Source organism: Rhinolophus ferrumequinum, chromosome 13, assembly GCF_004115265.2.
Source record: "Rhinolophus ferrumequinum isolate MPI-CBG mRhiFer1 chromosome 13, mRhiFer1_v1.p, whole genome shotgun sequence".
NCBI classification, from domain to species: Eukaryota; Metazoa; Chordata; class Mammalia; order Chiroptera; family Rhinolophidae; genus Rhinolophus; species Rhinolophus ferrumequinum.
In genome coordinates, this window is record NC_046296.1 from 2,424,115 (window position 1) to 2,440,270 (window position 16,156).

At 39.2% G+C, this 16,156-nt stretch overlaps 1 protein-coding gene across 1 annotated transcript in view; it reads right to left on the reverse strand.

Moving 5' to 3' along the window:
• The window catches only part of SLC9A4 (solute carrier family 9 member A4), a 58,496-nt gene that overhangs the window by 14,738 nt on the left and 27,602 nt on the right, over positions 1 to 16,156 (reverse strand). Inside the window, exons 3-8 of the mRNA XM_033125066.1 lie at positions 14,184 to 14,443; positions 12,736 to 12,953; positions 10,076 to 10,278; positions 9,406 to 9,492; positions 6,214 to 6,284; positions 4,376 to 4,537 (exon numbers count right to left, since the gene is read on the reverse strand). Of these exons, the coding sequence (XP_032980957.1) occupies positions 4,376 to 4,537; positions 6,214 to 6,284; positions 9,406 to 9,492; positions 10,076 to 10,278; positions 12,736 to 12,953; positions 14,184 to 14,443 (1,001 nt within the window). The remainder of the gene's footprint in view (positions 1 to 4,375; positions 4,538 to 6,213; positions 6,285 to 9,405; positions 9,493 to 10,075; positions 10,279 to 12,735; positions 12,954 to 14,183; positions 14,444 to 16,156) is intronic.

Here is a 16,156-nt window from a genome sequence, read left to right on the forward strand (position 1 = left end):
AGTAGTTAGTTATTAGTTTCAATACAGGCCACTTTCTAAGTATTTTTTCCCAAACATTAGCAGCAATATAGTTATAAGTAACAAAGACGTTTTGTAAGTAGTGTACAATTGGTAAAAGATTTTTAAGGACTTGGAGACTGGATATCACAGTATGCCAGGATTTATTTAGCAATGCTATTGGTATACTGACTAATGCCCTTTTCACACTATCGTTGAAACCCGAGTTTCCATATCTCAGATCCGCAAATGCCAACACTGTTGATAGTCAGTCACCACCCTCACTGATGTAAACATTATTAGAAGGGCATTTCAACCTGTTTAAATATCCTTCAAATATAACGTAAAAAGTCCTTCGAATACAATTTATTCTTATTTAGATACACCCACACATCCCACAATCTGAACACAGTCCTTTATTATTGTGGAAGTAATCTATTGTTAAGCAGATACAACAACTAATCAAACAGTTCCATTTGCTGTGTACATAATAAAACAACCAAATAGGAAAACCCACTGGTAGAGGAAATGGTCAAGTTAAACTTGAGACAGCAGTAGATCTAACTTTGCAGTCTCCCTGGTTTATAATTGACCATGATGGGAAGGAAAAGACTTAATTAAGGTCCCTTCAGGCTGCTGGCTGGATGTGTAATTCAGATATCATCCCTCATCCACGCCGAGAAGCTGCAGCTATAAAATTATACAGACGAATTATTAACTTGGGCCAGGTGTACCTGGAGTTTTCCACATGTCACTTCATTAGCAAAATCATCTCTGAAATAATCATAGTACGAGCACAGGAAAGATACGATTCTTAGAAAAACTGACTGTTAATTTCTAGGTCAAAAGAGTAAAATTAGAAACTGAAAGACTCTTGTCATTGAAACAGTCATTCAATGATCCATACAAGAGATCTCTGTCACCTTAAATAAAAGTCCTGTGGTAATTTCATCGCTATTCAAATCAAACTGGGAAAATCTGAATCTAAATGTATTTGAATCAAAGGTTCACATTTCTCTTAATTTTTTAAAAAATCAGATGCTACAAAAATGTAAAAAGAGGGTTCAATTCTAAACATAGCAATATAGATATGAACTCTTATCAATGTTATATTCATACCATAATATGAATTCCCAAAAAATCAAATACTATACCCTGATTCATTTAGAAGAATCCATCTTATAGCTTTACACATGAAATCCATGGGAAATGTGTGCTAAGATGGCTGAAGGACATGCCCACTGAGTAAACACTGGTGCCCACAGCTCTTGTGTGAGTGTGGATGCTTTGTGTCTTTTTAGAAAGGTCACCAAGATGACCGACACTTAAAATGAGCAAAGAGTGGCAGAGAAAGCCTGGTTGCCCACAACACAATGTCCTATTAGGAAGTGAAAATGGCACCAGAATCTTTATTCCAGGGTCTTTGGCGTAAGAATGCATTAATGTAAACTTATACCTGTCAATATGTGATCAACTTAAAAATTCTTAAACTACAATAAATTACAGTATGCATTTCTATAAGTGGCATGTAAAATTATTTGGGAGTTTTTAAATATGATATTTTGAAGTTGGAGAGTTAAAGTATGCTACGCCTGTGAATTTATAAATATTTCAACATCTCTTTTATAGCAATGAAATATTTTTAAAGCTTCCATACTTTTAATAATTTTCAGCCTGTATCTTCTGATATTTCTAAAAACTGACTACTCACTGGTAAAATGAGGTGTCTTTTACCAAGAAGAATCATTCAAGTACATAGTCTACCTATTCCATAGGGTTGTTTTAAGGGTCAACTAAAATAATGCATATCAAGGTAATGGAATTCCGTAGAACCCACACCATGTGCACTATGCTATAGACAACTTTTGGTGGGAGTGTTCTCTGAAAGGTCATTTGGAAATCTAAACCTCTGTAGAACAATTGCTTAAACTTCTAAAGAAAAAAAAATATATGTGCATTTTGCTGTTATCATTTCATACAGAATAATAAAAAGTGAGCTGAGTACACACTTCTTTTTCCTATTATTGTATGAAGGTTTATTTACTAAGAAATTAATGGCTTTGATCTTAGGAGAGGAATTCCTTTTTGCTTGATGTCCTACAGATTTCTGATGAGATCAAATAAATGCAATTTAAATATGAAACCTGTATTAAATATTAGTTTAAAAATGCTCCTCTCCCACCCCAGTTAACTGGTTTAGACTACAGGTGGGGGGAAAAATTCTCTAATCTATAAGGTTATCTTATTAATCTTGAATCGGTGTCTGAAAAACTGTCTGAACAAATAATTGACTCAACAGAAGAGCCCCCTCCAAATGAAGTTGGCTTACAAATTGTCTTGAGGTCAGAAACTGGGGCAACTGTTTATGACCCAGGCCACATAATGCAGAGATTCAAATTCTGTTTTCACACAGGATAACTGATTCTCATTTGAGATAAGCGCCCCTACATTCCTAGACAAGTGCTCACATAACTAATAAGCAAACCAGCTGAGGAAGTTCTAATGATCGAAGCTGCCTGAACCTGTCTAGCCCTCCTGCAGTTAAGTCCATTCATCCTTCAGTGAGCAGGTCAGACGCCTGGGGACCAGAGGAGTTTCACTTGTACTCTTATAGTTTAGGATAATATGTTTGTGGGCTTTTTTTTTTTTTATTAATATGACCTTTTGTATTAATGTCATGACCTTGCTAGGGCACAGACTGTGTCTGCTTTCACGCAACAGGTGCCCAAGGAACAGGGTTGGGCCTAAGGTGAGGTGAGGGAGGCACTCGTGTCTGGTAAGAGGATGCCAAAAAAGTTCAGTAGTCAAGTTACAAAGGATTTGAATACAGTATTTTAGACAACAAAGGTCAATGTAAAAAGAAAATCCGTGATGAATAAAATATCAAGAGCATTTTAAACAAAGACAGGATCAATATTACTGACTTTTCCTTCTGCCTCAGGCCCCAATATGGCTCAGCATGGCCCTGCCAATAAATATTCGTTAGTACATTCTCAATTTAGTGTCACAAGTTTTCTTAAAGCCATGTAATGGGCAGCACCAAAACCAACCAACCAACCAACCAAAAAAACAGTCTCACTGAAAAATAAGGCAGAAAGCTTTCTGTTTATATCAACAGGGCCTCAGGGACACTGGCACTTTATATTCGTCCCAGCCCATGTAAGAAACGCCATGGTGTTTCTGATTCATTAGCAAGTAAAGGATGAGAAATAACACTCAAGCATCAGTGACAATTTTATTACTATCTATTCTTAGCCCTTCTCCAAACTTGCTTTTCAAACGTGAGGATGTAATTGAAGCTCATGACCAAGTGTCTTTACTAGCTAAAGAAGACAGGGTGAAGGGGCCTGTGTTCCTTGTCCTAAATTTATATTCTCACTAATTTTTCCCAACGGTGGGTGGGGAGGGATAATTAATTCTTGTGATACAGAGGGGTTTTTGCTAAATGTCAGAGAGTTAAAGCATCTCTAAAAATGTCTAGACAGGGGCCGGCCCGGTGGCTCAGGCGATTAGAGCTCCATGCTCCTAACTCCGAAGGCTGCCGGTTTGATTCCCACATGGGCCAGTAGGCTCTCAACTACAAGGTTGCCAGTTCAATTCCTCGAGTCCCGCAAGGGATGGTGGGCTCCGACCCCTGCAACTAAGATTGAACACGGCACCTGGAGCTCAGCTGCCTCCCAGATGGCTCAGTTGTTTGGAGCGCGGGCTCTCAATTACAAGGTTGCCGGTTGACTCCCTTCAAAAGAAAGCGTCGTACGTACATATGGGTCTTACCCCTCCCTACACCCTGCTTCTACACCAACTCCTTCCTTGCTCCTATTCCAAGCTGCTCTCACACAGACTTAAGGTAAATGTCACAATCTCACACAGATTTTTGCCTCAGACACAATTATAATCACAGCTTTCTCTTTAAATAGCCCCCCGATCACCACATGTCTTGCTACCACCACTCATCCCTGTATCTAAGTTGGCATCCCAGAATGCTCACCTGGTCTTTGCTCATAAAAAGAGGAAGAGAAATGACTCATGCGAGGGATGCACAGTAGGAGAAGCAGAATCAAAGGAACAGGGGTCAAAGCATGGAGAGTTCTAACCAGGAAGAGAAAGTCTTGCTGTAATTCTATAAATTCGCCCTCCTCCCCAAAGAAAGGTGTCGTACAACTACAGTGGGCAACTCTTGCTCGAAAGTAGTTTTCAGAAGTCAGGTGAAACAGATTGAGCACGGCCACGCTATAAAATGCCAAGACTTAGATCATCTCTCTTTTCTTTTTTCCTCATATTTGTGCCTCTTGACTCCCGGTATTAAGTAGAACGATGAGTTCGTGTCCCTTGAAGTCCTGACGTGGAAAGCCTAGATCAGAGAGCAGGTGTGACTTACTGAAGGGGTGTGGAAAAGGATGTAGAACTTAGGATCCCGGTTTCTACCATCTCAATGGCTTGTTTCATTTCCAGCTTCTTGTACAAAGAAACAATGCTTGATTTGGGCAGGTTCTTACGAATTAGGATTTTCCGTAAATATCTGTGATCAAACTTCTTAAACCTAAAAATGAAAACCAACATTTTGGAAATGTCTACTGCTGTGTGTGTTACGTAAGTACGTACTTTTCTTAAAATAAATGACTACTTAACTCTAGTCTGAAAAAACACCAGACTAGTGCCTGGAACGTAGAGCCTTTGAACACATTTTTTTTTTAAAAAATCATAGAATTTATACTTTAAAAAAAAAATAAAAGAATGGCTTACTGGTTTGAATATATCGAAAATCAACTAAACAAAAGGAAGGGACATGCTGCATTCAGGGCAAAAAAGTGCATAAGTAGCGAGAGAGAGAGGCCCAGCTCAGCTCAGATCCAATTGTTAAGAGAAGAAATGAGGGGTTTGAGGCTTTTGAACAAGTGTGCCATTCTAATAGCTCAAAACAGTGACAGCTGCACTTGCGGTAACACTGGCCTATCCAGCCAGAACCCAGTAAGTTTAAATGGCCCAGTGGTTATAGTAGTTTTGCCCATTATGCTGCAGATCATTTTAAATCCTGCCAATTAAGTGGGGGGAGGGGCAGTAAGAACCCACATACATCTTGACGTATGAATGACGCAGACTCTGAATAGGCTAGATGCTCCTGGCTGTTATCACTGTAGTGAACCTCTCGCCAACCCATTAGACTGACCCGCACGTCTGCATTGGTGCCTTCCCTGTTGGCCATTTGTTTGGAGTCGGAATTTTTAACACTTCCAATCATTTTACATTCAGAGAGTAATTTGCCTGCTCTACTTTCTGGAGGGGAACATCACTCCCTTGGGCTGCTGGCTTATCATCTGGTGATTGGTTTCTTGGTCTGTGAGGCGAATGGACTCTATGAGTCAGGTCTCCTCCGGGTTTAGTAGGCTGTGAATCCTCGAGCTTTGTGACCTGTGTGTGGCGCCTACCAGGCCCACTCTTGCTCCAACCGAGTCACCCCGTCAGACTTCTAGTTTTCTGACTTTCTTCATGAGAGTCTATTGTTCCTGTTTATTCTTCCACCACTGTCATCGGCTCTCCAACCATCGGGACTTCTCTGACCCTCTTCACACTGAACTCATCTTGACCTTGTACCATTCAATGCCTGTGGTTGCCATCGCCCTTGCCCTTGCCCTACTTGTCACATGGCCTCTCCTGATGTGCTACTGAGACATTTTCTCTGTGCCCTCCACATCCTGATTTCCCTTTCAGTCTCCCTGTAGACTTCTTCTGAGTCTCCTTCCTCTTCCTCTTTCTTACATGGGAATGGGAATGGAGGCTTCTCAGAGCCTTGTCCTTAGTCAGCTTCCTTCTTCACACCCATGCCCGTGGCTTTGGTTACCAAATACTCATTGACAACTCACAACCATTATCTCCAGCCACGGTCTTCCTCCTAAACTTGAGGCTAAATACCCAATGGGGCTGAATATATATTTGAGACATCTTAGACAGAATCCATTATTTAACTCTAATCTGTCTTCTATAGCATATACATTTAACCGTGGCATTATTACCTCCCTAGACTCCCTACCTGGAAATCTGAGAGTCACTCTTATTTTCCACCTGCTTCTTGTATAGCATGGCTCCCAGGCCCTTTATCTTCCTGGTCCCCTTCCTCTATATTCTTTCTAATTTGATGCTCAGCTTCCAATATAGCCTTCTGTGGTTCCCCGTGCCACAAAGATCCTTCCTAGATAGAAAAACCCTCAGTCTCCTTACTTGTCTCTCACTTGGTAGTGGCTCCATTGCCCACACACATCTTCAATTCCAGCCTTTAAGTGATCCATCAGCTGCCAAATCAAACACAAGAAAATGATTGCTGGTGAAATGTTAACTCTAAAAGACACACAAGGAAAGCTGATACACTTTGGAAAACAAAGGAGGCTTTAATATCCTGAAGCATAGCCTCTTTTCTATCACTCTGGTCATGTAACTGAAACTTATAATGCCTTGCATAGTAATTCAACTTAGTCTCATGATTCAAAGACTCTCTAGATAAGTTCTTTAGTAATGCACATAACTTGCAATGAAAACAGGGTACCTGCCATGTCCTTTGAATAATGTTTCTAGAATGATCTAAGAAATTTCTCATTATGAAATCATATGGATATAAAGCCCAATAATTAACTTTTACTTATCATTTCATTGCAAAAAAGAAAGAAAGAAGAAAGAAAATGCCAGTCTCCAATTTATGCAGTTTCTAGAAATGCAATTCTATTATAACAATAACGCATAACAACAAAATTTATATATATGCCTCATTTTCTTTCTGATGATTTTGTCTCAGTATTTACATTTCACCATCCAAGCCAATTATACATTTGCTTTATTCAAATTGTTTATAGGAATTTAGGGTAAAAGCACAGTCTCTTCAAAATTTATGAATTTGACTTCAAATAATTTAAATTTGTAAACATTAAAGTTCATTTTGGCTTCCTTTTTTTTTTTGCAAAATAAGTTAAATACTAAATTAATTCTGAAATACTTAATTGATTCACTTTCTACCAATAAGTAAAACATTTTTGAGAAAAACAAATAAGAAGTGAAATACACAAGTTCTATTGTGTTAGGAATAGTATCTAATTTCTCAACAGAATGAACAAAGGGCATAAAGGTAGAGACAAAAATCTTCAATCAGTTTAAAGCATTATTTATTTTAAAACACTCCATCTCTATCCCCATCTATTGAATATTTTCAAATGGCCTTGAAACATTTTGGTTTGGGTTTCCTGAATTTAATTACTTTATTTCCTTAGGTGACTTTGGCCATGAATTTCAGGGCTGATTTTGAAAGACTTTGGTTGTTTCTCCAGCATTAGAATCATGAACTCTCAGGGATGAAAGAAATCTAAAATTATCTGGGCTAATCATCCCCACAAAGCTTCAACTGCCTGTACAATTCTGCTAAATATTCCCAATCACTGCTTGCACACATCTGTTTCACCTATGGGTGTGCCACGCAATAAACAACTGTCACCATGCTCTTCATTAACGGAGTCTCTCTCCCTATATCTTCCATACTTGAATTCTCATTTCTATTCCCTGGAGTCGTACAGAATGACATCCTTTCACTAGTGTGTTGAACTTAAAAGAAACAGGTCAAAACCATGCTCAATTTCACTCTCATCTTTGTCAGAGTTGGATGTTTTCACTGAAAACTCCTACTAGGCTTCGTCTGCAGAAGTAGTAGAAGTCTTTACTCCTTCCTAATTAAAAGTTTGGAAAGAGCAGAGGATCCCATATTCCATTAGAACAATGATTTTAGAACCAAATAGGACTACTCTGAACATTAGTCACTGTCATAGTTTCCTGAGGTGTCAACTCAGCTAGGCTAGTCCCTAGTTATCATTAATGCCGATCTAGAAGTAGCTGAAAAGGCATTTTGTAGATATGATTGAAGTCCATAATCAGTTACTTTAAGTAAGGGAGACTGTTCAAGATCATTTGGGTGGGCCTGGTTTAATCAGTTGAAGGGCCTGAAGGGTGGAGCTGAGGCGTCCAGTTGCGCACAGCATCTGTAGCTCATGCCTGAGAGTGCCAGTCTACCCTTCTTAATGGCCTGTCCTACATACACATTTTGGACTTGCCTAGACAGCCCCACAGGAGGTAAGCCAATTCTTTGCAACTAAGCTCTTACTAAATATCCCCTACTGGTTCTGCTTCCCTTCCTCGAAACACTGCCAGCTTGGACTGAAAGGAAGAGAGAGAAGACCAAACGGAAGGAGGCTATTGCACCCCCAAATTCTACAGACAAGAAACAGGCTGATCAAACTAATGAGCTACAAACACTCTGCCTTTCGTGAAAAAGGAAGTATGACTCGGAGGGTAGAGTTGAGAGAAGATGGTGGAGCACAGAATCACAGAAGGTAGTTCACAGGCCTTGAAACCACAGCGTTCTCCCAGGTGGACTGGGAAAGTTGTTTGGGATAGATGAGTCCTTTTTCCCGTCCACCATCCCCCCCACCCCCTTTGGAAAATGAATATCTACAGTTGCTGTCATATCCTCTGACCATCCTACCAGTGTATTTTGGGTGCAAGTAACTTGTTTCTTGAGTTTTCAGAATTGGAGAGGAGCTGTGCCTCAGGATACATTAATCCCAGGACCTCATCCATTCCTGATTTAGATGACTGAAATGACAAGATCTGGGACTTTTGAACTGATAAGATTTAGATGAGATTTTTGCTCTTCAAACTGACACTATAACAAATCAAAACCTTTGGGGATGTTGATGTATTTTGCATGTGGAACACACATGAATCTGAGGGGCACAGAGCAGACAGTGGTAGGCAGAATTCTGGTCCCCAAAGATGCCCAAGGTCTAACCCTCACAACATGTGAACATGTTAGTTTATATGCAAAGAAGTATTAAGATAGTAGATGGACTTTGTGTATTGCTAATCTGCTGACCTTAAGATAGAGATAATATCCCAAATTATCCACAAGGGCCCAATATTGTCACAAAGCTCTTTAATATGAGAAAGAAAGGCAGAAGAGTCAGTATTAGAGTGATGCAGCATGAGAAAGACCTGACTGGCCACTGCTAGCTACGAAGATGGAAGGGAAGGCCAGCAGCCTCTAGAAACTGGAAGGGGTAAGAAAACAGAACCCCTAGAAAGAAACGCAGCCCTACGACATCTTGATTTTAGTCCAGTGAGACACATTTTGAATTTGTGACTTCCAGAACTATAAGATAATAACTTTGTGTTTTTTTAAAGCCACTACATTTGTAATAATTTCCTACAGCAGCAATAGGGAACCAGTATAGTCACTCTAAGTGGAGATAGAGAAGAAAGAGGCTATGTCCAGTGACATGTACATGTCTCATCAAAGCTCTAGATGACTCTTATAGGTGGCAAATTGGGGTACATCTTATTGACTTATTAATTAATTATGACAAAGAGATAACTTACACGGATATGAAGCTCTTCATTGATCGATTCTTTTTTATTGGTCTTTTTAACACCCAGGTACCTGACCAGAGGGCCGATTGTGATTCCCTGGAACATAAATAATAAAATAAAAAAAAGTTTCGTTGTAGTGAAGACTGTCATTATAGAAAGCAAATCTATTAGCAAAACTATTAGAACTTTCAATTTTTATGTTTTTGTTTTATACTAGCTTCTACTGGATAAATGTTCCAGTGTTTTCTTTAGTTCTTATTGAATTTCTTTAAATTCTGCTATAACAAAAGGCATTATGTCTGTATTTTAAAGCAGGTATTTAGTTTCATCCCTTAAAATAACCTCTCATCAGTTTGCTGAGAGACAACTCCAGCTAAAATAAAAACTTGTGCTATCTAGTACCAACTGGAATCTTATGTTCAACAATACACAGTAGAGTAGCTGCCATTCCTTGTTACCCAGGAATATTTTCATTAATATGTTTTATTGATTAAAAGACAATATATTTTAGAGGTTCAAGGTGACCACAGACATGATCTAGAAATAGTTGGGGATTTAGTTTGGGTACTGAGCATATTTCTAAAGATGAAATGAAGTGTCCCTTTCTTGGTATTATACTAATTTAATACATAATCCTGAAAGAATCTACTTATTTCAAACATGAAAGAAATCTACCAACCTGAATAAATACAGTAAAATATATAACTACTAGAGTAGCAGTGACAAACATTTTCTTCCTAGGAAAAAGAGACAGAGGGAGCAAAAATGCAAGTGAAAAACTTCCAGCTCCTCGAACACCACTGTAGAAAATTATGCACTGGTCCTTGATGGAGAAGGGGAAAGTCCGAAACTGGTTACTGACATAGAAGAGAGCAAATACGCCTAGAAAGGGGGAAACACATATTAGAGCAGAGGGTCATGAATGAGTAGAGATACGATGCTAGTGAACCCAAGTCGTGTGCGTGTGCCCTCAAGACATGGCACCTGAATTCCATTACACCCACCATTGCCAATCCCAAACAGAACATTCATAGAGCGTGTGTGTGTGTGTGTGTATGCATGGTGTATGTGTGTGTATGAGTGGTATATGTGTGTGCTTAAAGTAACAAAATCTTGATAATTTTTGATATAAGAAATGGCATATATTTTCTAATCTATACTCATAATTTTTGCTCTGCCTCTCCAAACTAGGTAATTGCCTGGGGTATAAAAATTTTTTTATCATCTCATCTTCTCGCCGAGTAACCAAAGTAGGTGTGTAATTTTCAACATGAGAGGAGCCCTCTCGGGGACTGTGGTCTCTGCAGCGTGAACAACTCTTTTGCGGTTGGTTTGGTTCTTCTTGAGGTTCAGAGCAGACAGGAAAGGATGTTGGCAAGAATTCAAAGGAAGGGATTCTTGCTGTCAGTAAGTGGAGGGTGGAGGGCAGGAGAGCTTGTTTAAAACATAGAGGTGTTTTTTTACCACACTGGTTTTCTACTCCCAAGTGGCTCACATGGCTTAGGTACCAGCAATGAAGTGGCTTGTGGTGGGAAAGGTCCCTTCACTGAAGCCCTGACTAATAATGAAGAGGTTTCACTGCAAAGTAATAAAGCTCTCAGCATCCTCATGTGACTTCCAATCACACAGACTCCACAGTAAGCAACCCTGACTGAAGCCCAAGAGGCAGTTACATTTAAATTTTTTCATTTTGTGTTGTTTATCCTGGCTCCTCTCCATACTAGTCATGTGAACTCGGGCAAGGTTCTTAATTTTGTCATGTACTCAGTCTCCTCATCTGCTTAATGGAAGTGATGAACAGTGTTTACCTCAGAAGGTGGATGTAAAGTTTAAATAAATTTAACATCTATAAATAACATAAAGCAGGGTCTTGTATGTTATAAGCCTTCATGAGTGTGAACTATTATTAGCTACGCTGAGTCAGGGTGGAAAAAGGACAGGCTACGAATGGGAGAACTGGATTCTGATACCTGGCATTGTCCCTCACTGTGACGTGGCCAAGTCAGCCATTCGCTCAGTGACTGTTCCGTCAGTTCCCTCAACGAGAAGACGAAGGAGTTGGGCTGGATGGTGACCAAAGGTCAACAATGTTGAGAGAGCCACAATATTAATCTTTTCCTAGATGGTTTCTAGTCTTGTTGGCTGTGCGGAAGCTCTGTAGTGTTACTTCTCTTCACATTAGCTCTAGTCCCCTGTGGAGCCCTACAGTATTACAACTGAAAGGGACCTTAGAAATTTGTCCACACCCACCATTTTGTGGTTGAGGAAGACAATTTGGGGTACTTCAATGTCTGTCCAAGGTCAAATAGTTAGTAATAGTGCCAGGATTGGATGTGAGATTATAAATTTCTAAGTTTCCTCAATTCTTTTTCTGCCCTGGGGACTCGATAGGCACATATATTCAGATTTAGTTTTATGAATATTTTAATATTTGTATATTATTCTTATTCTCTTCTAGATCATAAAGTCATCCTAAATTCATTTAGAATTGATATGCTCAAGATAAGTTCTCAGTTTTTCTCCTAATTCCTTTGGTAATTGGCTTGACCTTATTGACCAAAGTCATTAAAAAAATGCTTCAAATATTTGTCCAAATCATTTAAACCTATAATTGCTTCTAATCAAAAGGCAACTCGTATATTGTAGCTCAGTACTTAGTGTTTTTTTTTCTAGCTCCAGAAGTATATAAATATACAAGATAAATCACCAGCCATTAGTCAAGACATCTCTTCTTTTTTTTTTTAATTAGGCACATTTCATAAGGGTGATGCCAGTTGCATCATACAGGTCCCTTTACTAATTAATACTAAGCACTTCTTAAAACTAAAGATTCACTTCCTAGTCCTCGGTTTTCTACATATCACACTCAATCCTCAAATGAAACCACCTATTTATTTAAGGAAATGTTTTTTAACAGTGCTTGCCTTACATAGAACACAATTTGTGACATCTCACTTTTCCTGTAATAAAAGTGTAAATGCCTGAAGTTTATAATCTATATCTGACTTAAGGTGCAATAGGGGACAAACTGGCAAAGAAGTGAAGAGCAAGAGATGAATTTGCTGTTATACTTAGATGTGTAGATGTGAAAATTCTCTATTTGATTAAAAAAAAAAATACTCCTTGCTTCAGGGCAGAACCTTATCAGTCAACTAATGACTTTGACATTTGAAAGAATAAACAGAACATTCCTGGTCACCACAAAGTGCCTGTACTCCCCTAACCAGTAAGACCAGTCAGCCTCACCTCACTACTTACGCTTTTACACTGCAGAATGGAATAAGAGAAAATTTAAAAAGCAGCAGGCAAGAGACTATTGGGGGCCCTGCTGTCTCTTACTGATGGCTCTCCAGATCTGGCAGAAGGCCAGGGTGAAGCAGATGAAGGCCCAGTTCCACTCGTGGTTCTTCCCAACGGTGGACACGCCCATGAAGATGAAGATCAGGGTCTCGCTGACACTGCTCAGCATCTTCATGAAATACTTGATGGTCGTGTAGGATGTCTGGGACACGTTTTCTTCCACATATTTTTTCATTGTCACTGCGCAGGCTGTGATTCTGCAAAAGGAACAGTCTCAGAGAGAAGCACAAAATTAGGCCCCTCCTGGAAAAATCCTCCCTATTGGTGATGCCACAGATATACAAATTCTGTTTTTATACCCAGAGAACATCTTCTCTGTCCCTTCTTTGACGGCAGTTTTCCACAGATGTTCTTTCTTCTTCTTCTCCCTCCCCAAGGGGTTTGCACAAGTTGAGTATGATGGGGAAGGAGGGTAGGATGGCTTTCCCACAACAAAATAGTGGGCAATTCATACACAAACCAGAAACTGGACTGATTCTATCTTGCTATCCCTGATCGAGAGCTTTGTCAACGCCCCTCCTACCTTCTACTCCACTCTGCATTAAACCCCAATAAATCCGTTGCAATTACATAGAAAGAATAATTCAGCAAAACCTCTCATTTTCTCCACCTGACTAATATTTCTGACAACAATTTAATGAGAACTTTTTCATTTGAAATATTTCTCTTCTAGATCCACTTAACAAGTCTTGGGTGGGAGGTGGGAAGAACTTTGCCTTATCTTAGTAGTTTTGATCACTTTTAAGTGGGACACTAATGAGTGTCTAGATTTTACACTACTATGTTTAATTAAAATAGGTATCTTTATACAATAAAGTATTCCTGCCTGGATAGCTGGTCATAGAGAAAACATGACCAGATATAGTAAGCCAAGTTGAGAAGCCTCATTTCAAAATCTACACAAGGTAAATATTTTTTAAAATATTTTCATTAGGAAAAAGAAACATGGATTTCTAGTCTTATCCCATCTACCTAGTTTCATTCTACACTGATGAGTCCTGCAGCTGTGATGTGATGATTTAAAGGAAATAACAGAAGGCAAAGCTCAGCAATGATAGTTTCTCATGACATGCTACCCTTTAAGATAATGAATTTTTCAAAAAAAAAAATTACTCAGATGAGACTTTAACCTTGAACTTCTCCCACCTTTTCTTTTTAGCAGCTTTTCTAAGCATTCTAACATGACTTTATAATTGCTATACTCTCCTTAGGCAAATCATGAGAAGAGAGCAAATGCAAATGCTGGAGAGAACATTTGTTTGGCAAAGGATCTAAATCAGATTTTACAAACATTTAAAAAATCTGAATCCTACAACACCTTTGAGAATTAGTGTCAGCAGTCAAGCCTTTTCCAGATGCTGATCCACAAAATGTGATCCTAAATTCTCTTTTTTTGCTACTAGAGGTGGTCTTTAGTTTGTACTCACGCCAGGATGCCAGAGAGATAGAGGGTCTCAGCAGCTAAGTAAGACAAATAGCTGAACATGAAGACGATCAGTGGTTCAATTGCAGAGATATTCTGAGTAAAACGTGTGATAAACGCAGAAATGAATCCAAAAACAATGCCGAAAAATACTCCCCCAAGCCCTACAATTATGAATCGGGCACATCCAGCCAAAATGTCAACAGGTTTTATGGCTTCAAATTTATGCATCTTTGTGAAGGCAATTAATATATTGTATAAAACCTGGATAAAAAGAAAATGGGAAAAGAAAAAAAGAAACATGAATTAGAAATGATAAAGATTTTACATACAGGTTCTTAACTTTATGTCTAGTTAAATAATACACAACAATAACTGAAATGGCAATGAATATTAACACGGCTGCCTGATTTTTAAATGCATTCCATCTAATTTAAATTCATTCAGTTTTGCTGAATAAGTGTCATACTCACTGTTTTTAATCACTGAGCACCTACTGTGTGCCAATCTCTTTGCTAAGCTCTCTGTGTCCATTTCTTTTCTCTCAACTCCCAATGCACTCTTCAACAATGGAATTCCTATTATTTCTCCTTTAACATTAGCACCGTGTTAAGCTCTCTCAGTAGAGGGCGCTGAAGGGACATTGCAGGAGGGAGGGTCTTCCTGCAACTTCCTAGGCTGCCTAGAAGAAGTCAGCCATGTGTGTGAGGACTTCTTGTGGAGCCTGCCAGGACCACAGGCCCTGAAAGTCATCCCTCTGCAATTTTATGTCTTCTGCCTGGTGATAAACTGCCCATAGGCCTCTAGATATAAAAAAAAAACAAACAACAACAACAAAAACAACATGGCCCATGTGCAGCATGCTACGGCAGGGGTATCCACCTGAGTAGCCCTCCCTCTCTAAGACCATTCAGACTGTTCCTCTGAAAGCCTTCTACCCTATCCTGAGCCCAGGCTCTCACTGCATGTCCCGCGACACTGATGCTGATGCCTGCTGCCTTTCTGCCCTCCGGAGGGTAGTCTATGGTTTGTCCAGCAACTCCAGACCAGCTCCAGTCTGGTTAAGCCAGACAGCTTCTCTGCTATCCAGTGGCCCATCCATACTTTCTCTAGTGAGATCTGTACCCCTTCCAAGGTTGTCCTTCTTTGTGGGCTGTCCCTGAACCCTATGTTACCATAGAGTCTCCTTATATCTTGTAGCTAGCTATTCCTTTATTGTAATTATAATTTTGATATTAAAATATCTCTGTTTTACCTGTGTGATTTTTCTTTCCTTCCTGGACTCTGTCAGCCACGTTTTCCATATATATCATCTCACTGGATCCCCCAAACAACTCTAGTCCATGTGATACACTTCCAATATTCCTACTATTTCTCTACTTACTTCAACATTTCTATGAAATTGCAACAATCTTATATCACTATTTCATGTCACTTGGCAAGCCTAGAACTTAAACTGAACTTCTGCAAAATGGCAGCTGCCACACAGTTAATGAGACACATAAAATAGGTAAAGTAAGATTTCTGTAGAAAATGCAGACCTTTGAGAATATCAAGCCCTAAAGGGTCCTGCAAAACCACAACACACACCGATTAGCCTGTGTTTCCTATACCAATACAAATTAAAAAATCAAAGAAGGGGCAGAAGTTAACACTCAAGGAAATAGAATCAATGATCTGTATGTTTGTGTATCAACCATATTTTACAAAACTGGTATAGTACTGGTCTATTTTATTTAAGTAAAATGAAGCCATGTTTCAAGAAAAATCTTGGCTGCATGAAAGAAAATTGTGACTTATGGCTTTAAAATGAATCCAAAAGAAACTTAGTGGTCGTATCCCAACTCAGTGAGTTTGTTTAGTCCAACTTCACCCTTTGCGTGACCTCAGAGCAAGCCACATATGGGTCTCAGAAGCTCTGGGTGTTGCACGTTTGGAGTTGTGCTCACATTGCAAGGAATTAAGTCAAGATAAGGA